The sequence below is a fragment of the Miniopterus natalensis genome, chromosome 19, assembly GCF_054644295.1.
Source record: "Miniopterus natalensis isolate mMinNat1 chromosome 19, mMinNat1.hap1, whole genome shotgun sequence".
NCBI lineage: Eukaryota > Metazoa > Chordata > Mammalia > Chiroptera > Miniopteridae > Miniopterus > Miniopterus natalensis.
In genome coordinates, this window is record NC_142099.1 from 22,276,304 (window position 1) to 22,293,669 (window position 17,366).

At 44.6% G+C, this 17,366-nt stretch overlaps 1 protein-coding gene across 1 annotated transcript in view; it reads left to right on the top strand.

The window, feature by feature from the left end:
- RGL1 (ral guanine nucleotide dissociation stimulator like 1) overlaps positions 1 to 17,366 on the top strand; it is a 103,999-nt gene that overhangs the window by 47,234 nt on the left and 39,399 nt on the right. The window contains exon 4 of the mRNA XM_016224609.2: positions 5,902 to 5,979. Within this exon, the coding sequence (XP_016080095.1) occupies positions 5,902 to 5,979 (78 nt within the window). The remainder of the gene's footprint in view (positions 1 to 5,901; positions 5,980 to 17,366) is intronic.

Here is a 17,366-nt window from a genome sequence, read left to right on the forward strand (position 1 = left end):
GTTGACTTGTTAATGCATTCTGTGACTGTCAGTGTGCCGCCTGCTCCCTGGCCTGCAGCCCTAACCCTGTGTCTTCTGTTGTCCTTCGCTGTGACCACGCAGAGTGTTGCAGCTGCCAGCAGGACGAATTTGCAGTTGGCTGCCTAGAAATGGTATGAACCAAAGTGCGGGGAGGGGGTGCTGATGAGCCAACAAGCTCCGGGGCCAGAAATCGGGCCAGAGAAAGAAATGGATGACAAGGACTTGAAATGGAAACTAGAAGAACCCTTACAGCAAGGGTGTGGAGGCCCTCATACCTAAGAAATAACCTTGCATTTGAATGAGACATAAGTTGTAGCAAGAGACTCCTTTTTGTTTTCTTTCTCCGGATGAATAGTAATTATAAAATCTTTTATCTCTCTTTGGTCTCCTCCTTAGGCAGTTCTGGGTTGTGGCTGGGTGAAGTTCGTATTCTCAAGGGACATTTTTATAGTATTTTTGTAACTGTCAAGGGAAACAGAGATACCAGGTACTGTTTTGCTGTTAATGTTGCCTGAACTTGCAGGGACTTCTGTGGAGATAATCTGTAGAATCAAAGGGCAAGGAAGGTGGAGGATCCTTCACAACAAAGGCCTGGAGGGAGGAGGGCGGCTCTTCCTGGGTCTTTTAACTTTTTCTAACCGTGGGAAAACTTCTCCCAGAGAGCCAGACCTCATGAGTGGAAAGTACACTGCTGGGTTCTCTGCTCAGCGGCTCTGTCCCCTGCTTTCTTGCCAGAGAGCAAGGAGTCGTTGCCTTGTTGCCTTTGATCTTTGAGTAACCAACTCCATGGTGGTAACAAGACCTTCCAAGGTAGGTTTGGTGGCCATGACCCAGTTCTCGGGTCAGACTTGGGTGGAGAGGTGCCTGCCTTGAGGATGCTGCTCAGAGTGATTAAAAACAACCCTCTCGCTCATCTGTGGGATACAGTTTGGTCTCCATCAGGCTTCACTTGCTGTTCCAGACATCTGCAGGCTATTTCACCCGTGTCATTCTCCTGAGTCAGGGTCGGCTTCTGAACATTTTTCTCATACCTGACCTGTATTCTTGCAGGTCAGGTAAAGAAAAATGTCTCAGATGTTCACAGGCTGGGGCTTGTTAGGAAAGCAAAGGCTCCCAGAGGTCCTTGAGTAAGCAGCTTCATGTGAGGTCTCTCCCCTTGACTTCCTCTTCTCTGTTCTTTCAACATCCCCAGTAAGTAGCTTCTTCCCTTTTCTTCCCTCCCTGGCCTTTCTTTCCTTCATGGCAGTAGAGGGTATCCATTCATTTAGCAAATGCTTATTGAGTGTCTACTGAGAGCGGGCTCTATTCACGTCCTTACCCTGACCTACCGGGCGTCATGATCTGTCCCTGTCAGCTCCATGCCTCTCGTATCCCCCTCACTTACTCTGTCTCTCCCTCCTGGGCCTTCTTGGTGTTTCTCAGGCACACCACCCTGACCTGCACCCAGGCCCTTGCGTTGGCTGTCCCTTCCGCTTGGAACACTCTTCCTGAAGAGACCTCCAGAGCCTGCTCCCTTACCTTCCGGAGCATGTCACTTAATTGTCTCCTTCACATTGGACCTTTCCTGAACACCTCGTATGAAGCAGCCACCTCTGACCCTCCGATCATGTCCAGTCATCCTTACCAGCCCTCTTTTTCTCCATTGCACCTTTTACTGTCTCACTTAGTATATGTCAACTACTTATTAGTTTATTGTCTACCTCTGTCCACTACAGTGTATGTGCCATGAAGACAGGGGCTTTGGTTCATTCTCCGCTGTATTCCCAGTGCCCGAAATAGTGCCTGGACATAGGTCTTAGGAAATATTCGCTGGACGGGATGAAATGAGTGAAAGAATAAATAACTGGACGAATGAATAGAAAACCCAATGTTTCTAACCTTGATGAATGTATAATCTGGTGGGGGAGACTTAGAAGAAATAAAGAACCACGGCTTGTGTGGCAGGGCACCGACTCAGAGGCTGGTAAGTCTGACTAGCAAGGTTCAGATCCCTGCTCCACCTATTAGGTGTGTTTTCAAGGGCAAATTACTTTAGCTATCTGGGCCTCATTTTTTCATCTGTTAAATCAGAATAATAATAATACCATCCTGTAGGAGTACTGTGAAAATTAAATGACAAGAACATCATTTAAAGTGCTTAGCACAGTGCCTGGCTTATAATAAGCCCTTGAAATTTATCAGCTGCTATTATTATTGGATGACTTGCCAGAATCACGTGGAGCCTGGAGAGTTCTTCAGGACTCCCCCATCCTGGGCTGGTGTCCCTGAGATGTTCTGTTTGGGGGCAGAGGCCAGAAAGGCCCCCTACCAGAAGGACGGCCCCTGGCCACAGTTGTATCTTGGGGATTCTTTGAACCACAGATACCCCTGGCCCTCCTTTCAAACACATATTAAACATTTCATCCGCCCAGATGGGCTCTAAACAATACATTCATCCCCTCTGGAAGAAAACGGTTTCCTGTTTAAATATTAGCAACCAGTTAAACATTATGTTGGGGTTTTTTTCTCTTTTTCTAGTAATTTTTAGGCTGCAGTAAATAATTGCTTAAGGCTGTACTTTAGGAGATATTTGTAAACCTATCTTTTGCCTTGTGATACAGAGAAAACCATGTCAAAAGCCATTCTGACAATTTGTGTTTTAATTTGTCTTATGAGTTACCATTTAAAGAGGGGCAGTTTTTCATTGGTAAGCCTTCTTAAGAGGCTGGAGCTTTGATCTCAAATCCTAGGGAGGCTTTGTAGAAATTGGAGGTGACATTGTTGGCAGGTTTGTCTGTAGCTGTTCTGCTGCCACTAATTAAACACACGTATATACACGCCCTTTATTTACTCCCCTGGAGTAAATGAATTGAACTTGTCTTTGGTGTTTGATGGGAAGCTGTGAGAGGGTCCAGGAAACATCAAAGGAAGGCTCTTAATATACTAAAAACAGACTCTCAAATACCCAAGCTTGAGCATTAAAGAGTTCCTGATTCTGAAGCTGGTCTTGCTTCTTTACTGTAGGACATTAATTCTCCTTAATGATAAAAAAAATAGAATAAAAAAGTTCAGGGGCAAATAATCCCAGTCCCTTAAGTTCCAGAGGGTTACAGGCACTTTAATTTTATCTCACATCTAAAGGTCCCTTTTGTAGAATTGTATATGCATTTGTTTTCTTTGCGTTTTCATACCACTTACACCTTCACTATCTCAGCTTAAATAAAGATCTTAAAGCTTTATTTCTTTTGCATTTTAGTTTTAGATTTTTGGTATAGTTACAGCCACCCTGAACCTTTAGGAATGAATGAAAGCACAGACAGGCTAAGACACTGCATACGCAGCTGGGAACCTCGTAGCTGGGAACCCCGCTAAACCACTCATTAACCCCCAGCAAATAGCCATCAGCATGCCTTCCGGGCACCTGTTTAAGTTCTAAGGAGTCGTGAGCAGAAGAGATAAAAATCCTGTTCTCATTGAGTTTATGTTCTAAAGGACAGTTAACATAATAAGTAAATTAATCACACAGTATGTTAGCAGGTGTTAAAGGCGGTGGTGTTAGAGTTGGTTTGTGTTTCTAATAGGGTGGCCAGGGAAGGCCTCGCTGATAAAGTGACATTTGAGCAGAGGCCCGAAGGAGCCGAGGGAGTGTGCCCTTGGCATAGGTGTGGGAAGAGGCAGTGGGGAGGGCAAGATTCTGAGGCTGGAGGATGCCTGGCCTGCGGGTGGAGCAGCAAGGAGGCCAGGGAGCCTGAGGGAGAGGGAGTGAGTGTAGGAGACATGGTCAGAGATAATCAGGAGCAGGTCACTTAGGGCCTGGTGAGGCGGGCAAGACGTTGGCCTTTTCTCAGAGCGAGATGGGAGCCATGGGAGGTTTTGAACCAAGCAATGACATGATCTGATGGGCAGAAGCCAGGAGACTAGTTAGATGGCTGTGCATTGCTCTAGGTCAGAGAGAGTGGTAGGTTGAGCTGGGTGGAAGTGATGAGAAGTGTTGAGATTCAGGACATGTTATAAAGGTGGAGTCAAAAGGATTTCCTGGCGGATTGGGCTGAGAAGAGGTAGGAATATCTGCGAACTCGCATCCTGAGCACCTGGACCACATGGACCTCTGCCACATGTGCATTATTGTTGATGGTTCTTACTGGTCTATTATTATCAGTCAGTCTGGTGATGATTATGAGCCTATAGACACTCTGATGGCTGAAAGAAATAACCTGTGTGGTTTTCTCAGCTCGCAGTATTCTGAGAAAATGGTCCTGGCGTCATTAATGAGAGAGAGCTTTGCTCACCAGGGCAGGTTGCTTCGTTTTCCCCGACACATCTGACTGTGCCTGTGGCATCTCGCTCTGGGGGAGGGACCGTGATAGGTGTGGGTGCATCCCAGCCAGCATCTCGGCTCTGAGTCTGGAAAACGCAGAGAAGGAGCAGCAGAGTTTGAGAAGCTAAAGTGAAGACAAGGAATAGGAAGATCAGGAAACTTTTAGTACAAACACCTCTCAAGAGAAAAATTACAGGAGCAGTAAAATGTGCGTCTTTCTCTTGGGTTTTTCCTTTTTCTTTCCCTCACTCGTGCCTCCCAGTTGGAAGAGAAAAGATGCAGTATTTCTAGAATAACCATAGAGAATGAATGGAGGCCGGGCAGGACAGCTTCTGGGTCACTCTGGCCAGATAGGTGGGGGGGGGTGCCGTGGCTGTTGGAGAGCCCCACTCCTCTCTGCAGCCCCCCAACATCCTACTTAAATCAACCACAAAGCCTATTGTGAGAGGTCAGGAGGACACGGTTCACTATGATGATGGCCAAGGAGAGAGCCAAAAATTCCACTGTTTATTTACTGGGAGCCTCACTTCCCATCCACATGGGGTGGCGTAAATCTTAATCTGAGTTCTCACCTCTGGAAGAGCAAAGGGTAGCCCAGGAAGCCCTCTAAGTAGCAGGTGCAGGACAGAATGAAGAGGAACAGAGAGGGCGAGGCCAGTGGAAAATATTTTCCGGAGGCCAAGAGGTCCATAAGGCAGATGAGCTCGGAAAAGGAGCAGTTGGAGGCGGGGTTAATGCCTAAGGGCACAAACTGGAACCTACCAGGATAGGGTGGTTGGGAGACTGACTGGCATTCAGTCAAACCAGATGGTGGATTTTCATTTTTAAAAGGATTTTAAATCCTAGGAACCAGGAACCATAAGGGTAGTGGGGCCTTTAATCCCATTAGTAGAAGCCGAAAGTGTGCTCTTTAAAAATGTAAACCCACCAATTACAGAATTCCTATTATCCAAACTTTGGCAGACTACCAGCTTGGGGAGCTCCAAGGAAACTCGAATTCTTCATTAATGGGAAGGCAAGCTAGAGAAATAGCCCAAGCAGTTCAGGTTAATGGAGAGACTCCTGAAGGGTTCAGAGTAAATCTGCTCCATGTACATTCTGAGCTAAAGAGAACACGATCCATTTGTGTGAAATGGGCTTCCTTACATACAGAGTTGGAAGAATAGCTAACTGTAACCAGCTATTGGTTCTTTAGTAAATTCTGAGTATGTACTGAGCCAAATTGTAAGATGTGAGCACCTGTTGCTTTGTAAAATATTGTGCCTTGGTGTCCCCCTTCCCTGGTTGCTGTGTCTGGGTTGGCCCAGCCTCAGTGCACCCACAGCCACTCTCCTGGGTGTGAGATGTCACAGTTCTGCCTTTTCACCCTTGTCTCTAGCTCAGCTGTCACTTGAGGGTCCAGAATTATCTCCATAATCCTTTCCCAACAGGGCTTATCCTCGAAGAGATTTTTGGATGCTATTTCATAAATATTTCTTTCCTGAATTACTCCTGAAAAGAGTTATTCTTATTCCGGGGCTGGAATGAAATAGAGTTGCTTTCCAACACCATTGACTAGGCTTTGTTTGTTTTTACCCATCAAGGTACGGCAACCTGACAAGCCCAAGCTATGAAGAAGATGGAAGCCAGAGCTCATCGGAGTCCAGGATGGTGATCAGGAAGTGAGCATGTCTTTCTCTGCATTACAAGCTCTTAGTCAAGACTGACTGTCTTGAAAGAATATAGTTTAGTAGAGTTTATTTTTTAATTCCTTTGGAATATTGCCATGTTTTCCCCCGTAATGTATAAGCACAAAGAATTATTTTTTTGACTATCTAGTGACATTCATTTATCCATCCAGTAAAAATGTGTTGCGAACCTGCTGTTTGCCAGGTCCTGTGTTAAGGCACACAGCCCTGAACCATAAAAATAAGTCTCAGCTCTTACGTAGTTTCTGTTTTAGCAGAGAGAGACAACGAATCCACATAAAAAGGCATGAACTAGGTAAGGGTTCTAGATCCTGATGGAGAGTTTGACTTACTCTGGGTGCCAGGAATGTGCTTTCTGATCTGGTGACGTTGGGTCAGGCTCCTGAATGGGTGCAGGCTGCGCTTCGTGAATATCCAGGGAAGAGAGAATCTGGAAAAGCTACAAGGCAGGAACACTGTTCTAGAAACAGTGGGGAGGGGAGTACGGCTGGAGCAGAGTGAGTGAAGTGATTGAAGTGAATCTGCTCCATGTACATTCTGAGCTGAAGAGAACATGATCCGCTGTAAGGTAGGAGGTGCCCTGGATCACGTGAGGACTCAAAGGCCTTGGGAAGGACATTGAATTTTATTTTGAGGAAGATTCATGTTTAGAAGGTTCTGACAAGTCTAGTGCTATGACCTGATTTGTAGTTTTAAAGGCTTCCTCTGACTCTGGCTGTGGCAGTGGGAATGGGGACAAGAGTGCCAGCGAGGAGCCTTTTAAGGGTCCAGGCATAGGATGATGGTAGTTGGACTTGAGGTTACAGCAGAGGCACCCAGTTTCTTCAGTGTTGGCGGTGTTGCTGATGGATGTGCTGGTGGAGGGGATGGGGCATCTGAGATAAGAAGATGGGGAAGATGCCTCCAGGGTTGTGGTGTGAGCAACTGTAGGACACAACCTCAGCTTTATAAGACAGGCCGGACTGGGGGGCAGGAACTGGTTGGTGGGGAGTGTGTGTCAGTAACTTAGGCTTAGATATGTTCATTTTGAGGTAATCAGATGAGTCTAGATTTCAGGGAGAAGTCTGGACTGCAGGTTTAAATTTGAGCATCCTTAGTTTAAAGCTATGGGACTGGATGTGGCCTGTGGACAAAGGACAGACAGAGAAGAAAGAGGTACAAAGAAATTAGGGTAGGGGGCTAGATCCTGGTGGAGAGTTTGATTCTGGTGGGGTACGGGGAATGTGCTTTCTGATCTGGCGACGTTGAATCAGAGCCTTGGTTCCCTTCAGTTTAGAGTCAGGAAGGAGAGGGTCCAGCAGAGGAGCCTGGAACAGAGCAGCTGGGGGCAAGGAGATGAAAGTAGAAGTTACATCCCAGAAGACAAGCAAAGAAAGGGTTTCGGGGGAGGAGTGACCAGCTCTGTCTGACCCTGCGGCAGATCAAGTGAGAGGAGTCTGGGAAGTTGACTGGCTTTGGCAATGCTTTGACCCTGTGTTTGATTTGCGTAGATGTGGTTTAAGAGAGGATGGAAGGGCGGGGGAGGAAGTGGGGACCACGAGTTTGACAACTCTTTGGAGGATTTTTTGCTGTAAAGGGGAACAGAGAAATGGGGTGGAGGATCATCTAGGGGCAAGGGAGGGGTCTTTCATTGTGTATGTGCTTGTTTTTTTACCATGGGAGATCGTTGATGCTGATGAGAATGATCTTGGAGACGATAAGGAAAAGCCCACTGTGCAGGGGTGGGGGGCCGCCAGTATAGCCATGATGTTCTTGAGTAGAAGGGATGTGTCTCAGAGTGACCAAAGCACTGGTGGTAAAGATTCATTCTGGGGCCCAAAGTGCGGGAGGTAATCCTATGGAGTTTTTAACTCAGAGGATTGACCGATGGACTCCTTTCTTCAGAAGCCAGGGATGTGAAGGTTAGAAACTATCTTTTTAACTCCCAAATTAGGCTCCAGGTAGTTTCATAGTTTTCTTGGATGGGCTATAACTTTCCAGAAAACTGGACACACCAGTGTAGGTATTTGACTGCCAAGTGCAAGATGTGGTGAGTGGGACAAATGCTTTATTCCTAGAGGGCTTGCGGAAGCCTTCTTGGAGGTGACATTTGACTTAGGCCCTAAGGAGGTGGTGGTGAAGATTTTGATGATAGAGCCATCCAGGAAGAGGGAACCATGGGACCAAACCACTGACATGTAGTGTACATGACATTTTAGGGAACAACACAGATCCAGTGTGGCTGCTTCACAATATACAGGGTTGGGTGAAGGGAGCGAGTGGAGCTGAAGTTAGATCAAGGTTATATCATGAAGGGCTTTAATTTCTCACAAGAGAATCCGTACAGGAGGAAAATAATATGAGACAGAGGATTTTGGAGAATGGATTGGACTCATTGCCTTCTTACTCAAAGTGTTGTCCACGGACCTATGAGCACCTCCTGGGAGCTCATTAGAAATGCAGAATCTCTGGCCCCACCCAGACCTGCATTAGAATCTGCATTTTAACAATACCCTCAAGTGAGTCCTGTGCGCTTGAAAGTTTGAGAATCAGAGGAGTGGAGGGTTTTTGCTGCTGTTCATTTTGTTTATCCGTGAACTAGCTGCAGTAGTAATTATTTTAGAAGAACCTTTCTCTCGTGCGTCTTTTTAAGCATACGCAGAAGAAGAGGTGCCGTAAGAACTGAGTGGTCAGCTCGTCAAATGTTACCTTGGCCGGATTCAGAAATGAGCCTGCTGTTACTCACATACGTTGCAATTGAGTCAAACCTGAAGCTTCCATTCAACCAGCCGCCTGAGCTCCTCAAGGAGGAAAACAGTCTGAAGAATGCCCAGAGCCTTTCTGTTTCCCAGGGGGCGTTTGAGATTAAATAGGTTTCTGGGAAGTAGTAGTTAAAGAAAATTGATTTGTACCCTGGATGTGAAGCGTTGTGCTCATTATTTTAAAGGTCTGTTATTATCAAACTTGGTTCAGAGTCATTGTGCACCGGGAACAGTAAGGTGGGTGAGACTCCAGGATAAGCCGCCTTAAAGGCTCCACAGTCTTAAGCACACGGGGCCCTAACAAAGAGCTTCACATCCAACTCCCCCGAGGGGCCGTCATCTGGGGACAATGGTCCTTTCCCAAAGCCTCACAATGAATTGGTGGAAAGTTCTTGACCTTTTTTCTCAGACTGAGTTGCCTTTTAGAAAAATTGTGCCTGATGAAACATGCGACTTTATCCTGTAACGGGTCACTGTGTCCTGCAGACGCTGGAATGCTCACCTCCCTCCTGTCTGCTGCCTTGCTTCCTTCCATTTCCCTTGCTGCTGTGTTTCTTACTGTTTGTTGGTTTGTTTCTCCCACTTCTCCTTTTATTATTTTTCCTCTCACGTCAGCATTATCTTTTTGCTCTTTTTCTAAACATACCCTTGTCCTGATCATTTTTGTGACTAGATGCTTTGTACGAGAGGAAATCAGGGGCCACCCTCTCTGTTCCATAGGTAACATACCGAAAGTTCCTCGATCACCCCAGAGCACTGGCATCTGATGACCAGAGGCTTCCTGGTGGCTAATGGGTGGGTGGGTGGGAGATAGGGCAATATGGCAGTTCTCATGGGGCAATTTTGCCCTCAGAGGACATTTGGAAATATCTGCAGAAATTTTGGTTTCAGCTCCGTGGGGGCCACTATTGGCATCTAGTGGGTAGAGGCCAGGATTGCTGTGAAACATTCTGCAGTGCACAAGAGGATACCTGCCCTCAAATGTCCGAAGTGCCAGGGAAGATGCCCTGCTTGCTATATGGCGATGAGGCTGCAGGCCTCATCTTACTATCTAAATACATGTAAAAATAAGACCATGCTTATTTAGAAATTTATTTATTCATATCCTTTCTTGTAAGAGAATCAAATGCTGAGGTGGCCCAGGAACCAGCCTCATAGAAGGTGAAAGGTGAGGGGCCCTGGATAAGGAGCCTGGAGAACTCAGATTTGAGCCCCCAAGTCACTCTGTCACCAACCACGTGACCTGGCCTGGTCACTTTACCTCTCTCAGTGTCAGTTCTTTACCTGAATAATGAGTGCTTGGAATATGTGAGCTCTGAGGTCCTTTAGAGTTTCATGATGTCTAGAAGAAAATTTATTTAGCTTTCTCTTTTTCTTTTAAAAAATTAAAATGAGTATCAGATGCAGAGATATGGCCCAACTAGTACATTGGATTTTTGAAAGGTACCCTTAACTGCTTTTCTCTGTTGGAAAGACCATGTAACCAGTTTTGATAAAATAGGGAGAAAAAATAAACAGCGTCTTTGATTTGCTTGTTATTAACAGTGACATCACAGCTGCTCACTGTGGTTATTGATGAAGAGCCGAGTAAAGCGTGGCATTGCGGGTAGGAAGGAGTGGCAAAATGCCCACTGTTTTCCTTTGCTGTGAATCAGTCTTCTTGTGATTTCAGGTGGGAAACAGAAGCAGGAAGAAGTAAACATCCTGTTTTCGGGCAGTTGCCTTCAGCCTTGGAGAGTTTTAGAAATGGGGAATCGCTGTTGGATTTAACAATGAGCAGAAAAGTGCTCAACCATTGTTTAGGTTTTGGGTTTTAACTGGAGAGCGTGGAGCAAGGCTTACCTTTGATGCGGGCTCCTAAGTCCCACGATAGCAGCCTTGCCTGTATTTCTAAATATGAATCTAATCAACCTTGCAGAGGATGAAAGACTTAAGAGAAGGCAAACAGGGAAGCACAGATGAAACAGCCAGGATGAAAGCTTGGCTTCTGCTGTCTTGGACCACAAGTGACTAGTGCTCTTCGCGCTCTTCAGAAGGACCGGGCTGTGCCGACTCCCGCCCGTAGCCCCAGCCCCAGCGCCCAGCTGCGGCCCTGCGGTACCGGGACCTTTGAAGTTGTGCGGCTGAAACAAGCGTCCCTTCCACTGTGAGGAACTCAGCTTCCTTCCAAGGCTTCTAGACGCTGGAATCTCTGCTGCCCAGGGATTCCTGACGTTGGCACGAGGGTGATGGATGTAATAGGCCTACTGAGTTTGTTTCTACAATCCCTAAAGTTGCCACTATTTGGAAATCAGGAAACTCACTTTCTGTGACAGAAGAAAATGCCTCTGCCCACACGCATTCTCCCTGTGCCCTTTTCCGACTTCCTGCTGACATTTTTACATGATACAGTGCTGTCTGTGTAGAATAATTAAATCAACCAGATGGAAAGGGAAACTTTCCCTAGTGCAGGCTCATTCCAGCCACTGAATTCAGGAGCGAAGAAGGGATGTTTCCACGCAGAGCCTGACACCACTCATCTTCGTGCTCTGAGGCTCAGCTGAGATGAGAATATCTATATGTCCCTGTAACTTTATTTAACGAGGCTTAAACTGCCTCAGGAAATGACACCCTTTTCTTTAAGGACCAGTGTTGAACTTGCTTCTGTTTCCTTCTCTTTGATGGACTCCCCTCACTTCCCTCTGGACCGCCACGTTTTGTTTTCCCAAACTCTTTACCGTAGCAGAGCTCAGCACTGTTGAAATCACTCTGCTTTCATCTCCTCACGTCCAGATGATGTGATGTGAATGTCATTCCTGTTATCTTTTCCCAGAATCTGTAAACAGTGACACCAGATTTTAGTCACTGGTAAAGAATCACATAAATAGTAGTTATCCAAGAGATTGGAAACACTTTAAAGAAAAGGGAGATGAGTTAAAGAAAGTTGGCTGTGATTCTTTAATGCCTGGGAAACTTTACAGTGGAAAGTATTTAAAAATCTTCCCAGAGAGTTTGCAACCAATATTCATTCCAGCAAATTCAAATTCAATTGCCTGAGAAGGCAATTGAAATTAATCTGAGTAGTTGTAACAAAAATGAGGAAAAGGAAGAGGGGTGAAGAGAGCAAAAATAAGATGTAAAGCTCCAAATTTAGAGGATTAAAGGCTGCAATGTGAAAGGAAATGTTTCACATTGAAAGGAAAAAGTAAACGTTTAAAAAACAAAAGAAGAAATGGAGAAGTAATATGCAACATAAAAGAACCTAGAATTGCCTTTAAAACATACATACTGGAAAAAGGAAAATAGAAATTATAGTTTTAAAAGTCACTGAAATCTTGAATCAAAATTGTGCATTTAAGGGAAGAGGGTAGGCTTCCAAGCAGAAATTACTGTTCTAACAATTAAGGAGGAGTATAACAGCATTGATAATAAGTGATACAAAAAGAAGAAAAAACAGTCATATGAGCATGTCCTGGGGTTTTCTACATGTTAGAGAAGAGTCAACAGACCTTACAACCAGTCTCTGTCACTTGATGCACCCTGCAGCCTCCTAAATGATGACAAAGATAACCACCATGTCCATGCTGGCCACTGCCACGGGCTATAATCTGCTGTGCTCACTAGTACAAGGCATTCTGCTAGGCCCTTGTATCTCCTGTCATCAGAGGTAGGCTGTGCAGTACTGTCCTCATCTTATAGATGTGTGAACTGAAGCTGCAGAAAAGTTATGTACTCTGACTAAGGCCAAGCAGCTGGTTAAGAGAGAAGTCTGGTGTTTGAACTCAGGCCCAGCGGACTCCGCGACCTGGGCTTCTCGGGCCTGCCGTTTTAAAGAGAGTATTGGGATCTCACAGGCTCACGATTTCCCCCCATTTGCGTGTGTCACAGTCATAAGGCACAGACAGAAGAGCATGAAGGACTAGGTTATAGAATCACTATTGTGACTGATGTTTCATCTTGTTAGCATTCAGAGATCTTTTGATTTGGGATTATTTCCTATGCTCTATGTTATGTTGCTGGGCTTTGCAGTGGTACCTCGGTTTTCAAACGTCTCTTTTGGCGAACATTTCGGTTTACGACCAGTGTAAACCCGATAGGAAATGCTTCGGTTTTCGAACCCGCCTCGGAAGTCGAACATGCCACCCGGCTTCTGCTGAGGGCAGGATCCTGAGGCCTTGCTGTCCGCTGTGGATCCCTTGCTTTTCGAATGTTTCAGAACTCGAACGGGCTTCCTGAATGGATTACATTCGAAAACCGAGGCACCACTGTATTACTGAATGAACACCCTGAGCAAGGACCCCAAACAGCTGTTAGGAATGTGGAAGTCAGGCTTGTTTCCTGGGGAAGGAGATGGGGTACAGGGTGTGAGGAAAGAGGAAGGAAGCCCAGATCCGTCAGGCCATCGAGCTGAGTGCCTGCTTCCTGTTCTTGGTGCCGGTAGCATCTGTCATTACCAATGGAAATGCCACTCTAATGGTAAAAACTGTAGGAGTCCTCAGCAAAGTTTTCATTAGAGGCCTATACATAACATAAAAACTCCCTTCTCGGACTGTGCAGAATTGGGGAATTATGAGTTAGTGAGATCCCTGAACAGTAATTTCTGTGAGTGGCAATATCCCTTGCTAATAATAATAACTAGAATTCATTGGCTGCTCAGTAGCCATAGTCCCTCTGTTAAGTACTGTATGTCCTTGAATAGTCCCATGATAACTCTATGTACTATTAGTCCCATTTCACAGATGAGGAATCTGAGACAGAGAGAGGCTAAGGAGCGTGTATGTCCAAGGTCAGTGAATAAGTGAAAGATCTGGGATTTGACTCAGGCCTTAACCTCTGTGCTCTGTGGCCTCTACTCCTTTCCCTGTGATGAAAATGAGACTATTTATCTTAAGTACTTAAGCTAGACCCTCTTGTTCATCCATTTTTTAAAATTAAGAATGTTTTTGACAACAGTTTTAGAGTTATATAAAATTTGAGCAGATAGTACAGAGTTCTCATATAATTCCCTTGTTAATATAGTTTATTTATTATTATAGGTGAACCAATGTTGATACATGATTAACTACAGTGCACACTTTCTTCAGATTTCCTTACTGTTCCTTTTTCTGTTTCCGGATCCTACCCAAGACACCACATTACATTTAGTTGTCATGCCTCCCTAGGCTCCTCTTGGACGTGACAGTTTTTCAGACTTTTCTTGTTTATTATGACCTAATGTTTTGATAAGCACTGGTCAAGTATATTATAGGATGCCTCTTAGAATTTTTCTCTTAATTAGACTGATACTTTTCTCTAACTAGACTGAGTTTATGAGGCTTTGAGAGAAATAGAGATAAAATGCTGCTCTCATCACGTGATATCAAGCATACATGCTATCAGCATGATTTTTTTTTAAGAGTTTCAAAAACAAGTTCTATTTTGACATAACACTTAAATATAGCATGGTAAGTATTGTATGTTTTTTTGCAAGTATTCCAGCTCTCCTCTTCCTCCAGGCATATGTCAAATTACAATTCCCAATGCCACTGAAGATAGGCGTGATCCTGGGACTGTTAGCATGATTTATGACTGCTGATGTTGGCTTTGATCACCTGGTTGAAGCAGTATTTTTCAGCTTTCTCCATGGAAAACATCATCTCTTTCCTTTCCCTACTATATTGTTTGGAAGGAAGCCACCATGCATGGCCCACATTTAAAGAGGGGGGAGTTATGCTCCCTCTTTTGGGGCAAAGTATCTAATTTATTTGGAAAACTTCTACATGGGAGATTTGTCTTTTCCATTTATTAATTCAATCATTTATTTAAATCAGTGCGGACTCAGAGATCTTTATTTAATACTTGGGTTATAAGAAAATGCTACTTTATTTTGTTGCTCAGATTGTTCCAGCTTTAGCTATTAGGAGCTGTTTGGTTGATGCCTGTGTCACTTTGAAATACCCCTGTCACTGTGGGTTTCTTTGCTATTTTGAGCCTTTCCTTACTTTGTAGCACTACAGGATGCTCTAGCTCATCTTGTATGTTCTCTCTCCCAGGCCTAGGATCAGCCATTTCTTCAAGGAGACCTAATTCTTTTGGTTAGAGAATGGTATTAGAAACCATGATCTGGGTGCTAGGTATGCTCATTGCTACTGGGGTGTCACCTATTTTATGCCCTCTCAGCTGACAGTGCTAGGAAATATAGGTCTATACTAATTATGTAAATACACATATTATCAATATTTCTGCGTACAACCATCAGCATCTATATTATGTTAAAAATGAGTTCTTACTGATGTCTCCAACTCTAGTCCATTACCACATGGATCATTCTAGCCTCCTCCCCTTGCTTATTTGTAAATCCCCTCTCCAACAGTGAGAAAACTGGCATCTTCCATCTGCTATTCATTTATTTAACTGTTCAATTCCAGTATACATATATGGCAGCATCAGAATTGTTAACTCATGCAGTAGAAAATAGCTTTCATCAGCTAGAGTATGGTTCTTGTGTGTAGTTCTTTTGGCCTTTAATCCTAGTCTTATAGACTGCAATTCTTTTTTAAAATAATCAGTATAGCTAATATTTTTTAAGCCCTCACTGTGTTCTAGGGACTAGTCTGAATACTTTACATGTATTGTCTCCTTTAGGCCTCACAACAACTCTATGAGGAGGGAGGTGTTATTATCCCATTTTACAGATGAGGAAGCTGAGACATAAAGAGGTTAGTTAGGTTGCAGCTAGTAAGCCATAGAACCAAGATTCCAGCTAGTCGAACTCCAGACTGTTTAGCTGCATTGGCTGTGCTGCTCATGAAAAGCGGGCATTTAGGAGCTCTGTAATTTTTTTCCTTTTCTGATGGAATGCAGTCACTGACACAGTGGGTATGGTTTGGTGATACGGGGTTAAGTCTATGCGCAATCATTTTCTTCAATTTCTGTAAATTTACCTTCAGATGCCAGGGCCCGCACATGTGGTTTGGGAATGAGCAACACGTGTGTAAACACACTTGACTTTGGGTAACTGGTTTGGGGCTCACCTCCTTCTACTCTTGACCTGTTCTACCCTCTTTACTCGTATTTGGCCTTCCGATGGCCATCCTTTTCTTCCCGCCCCTTGCCCTGGAGCTTTGTCTCTTTAACTGCCCTGCAGCCCCTCACTGGCTTTTGTGCCCTGCCCTTGCCTTCTGGTGCATAGCTCTTGCTCTGGCTTTGTTTGCATTTATTTCCCTGGGTCCCTCTTAACTCCTCCACTCTCCCTCCCAGGGTTCTAATCCCTCCTCACCACTTACAGTAGCAAAATGTGCAATGGAAAGTACGAGAAAGCACTGCGAGACGACCTTGACAAGTTCAGATAATAATGTTTCCATCCATCCCAGGCTTTTCCAGAAAAAGATAAAATAAAAATCCCCGGACCTTCCTTTGTTCTCTCTCATCAGGAAAACTATCTGGCCAGGGTCTCAGAGGCAGCCTGTGTCTGGCAGCCTTCCCTGAAACCAGACTGTTCCGTGGTGATGAGAGCAAGGTGGAAGGTGCGGCTCGGGGTCAGTCTTAGGGTCGCTTTGCTCTTTTTCCCTTAAGGGCAAAGTGCATTGGCTTCTACCCTCAGGACTTGGCAGTGTCGCAGGCCAGTGTTGCTTCCACGGCCCACCCTCTAGGTGATCTTCTTACCTCTTCATTATCAACATTAGGAAAAGATCCAGTTCTTGGAGCGTATCATTGAAGAGAAAAACATTGTGCAGCTTTTGAAAAATAGTTTCATGTCTTATCTTCTGTTGATGATTAAGTAACAATAAATTATTATCTTAAACAGATTTCTGGGGAGAGAAAGAGCTCTAAATGGACAGAGTTGTTCCTTTTGTATGGTAATCCTATTTCTTGGCTTGGAGGTTACATACAAATCATGGGAGAGATGACCTCATTCCTTAAAAAAAAGTATATTAAACATTTTACCAATTCTAGAGTATTTAACTACTGATGGGATTTCTAATATGATTTAATGCACTTACCTAAAAAAAAAAAAATCTCTGTATGCATTAAAAATCTGTGGTTTGAGCATAATAGCAGCCTAAGTGCTCACCTTAGCTCTCTTAGTCCGCATCGAAGGCCCCAGGCATGGCTAAAAGTTTTCTACTATTTCGTTGTACCTCTCAGCTAAGTCATCTGTCTGTCATCTTCCAACCAGGTATTTCTGAGTGTGGTGTCTGTTTTGCTAAGAAGTAAAATAAGTATAGCAGATTTCATCGTGACTGATACCTCTTCTCTCTTTCTGTTCTTTAAACAGGTCTTTATGTCCCTTCAGAGGATTTTGCTCTCTTTCCCCTCAGGACCTTTGTTTAGCTGCTGCCCCAGTCTTCACCCTCCCAACTCTTCCTACCCTTAATATCTCAGCTTGAACATTATATCCTCAGGGAAGCCCGACTAGATTCGATCTTTCTGAAGGTGAATCCTTCGATGGGACCCTAGACTGTGCTATTGTGACATTCATCCCATAGATAGTTTTTGTGAACATGGAAAATAAAGGGCACTCAGTAAGTGTCAGTTTAATTGCTGAGTTAGTTCTCCCCAGGGGTGTGTTTTCTTGGAAAGAAGTACCTCAGGACTGCATCAGTCCCTTCCACACATTGATGTCCCAGCACGTCTTCCTTGCCCTACAGAAACTTGCAG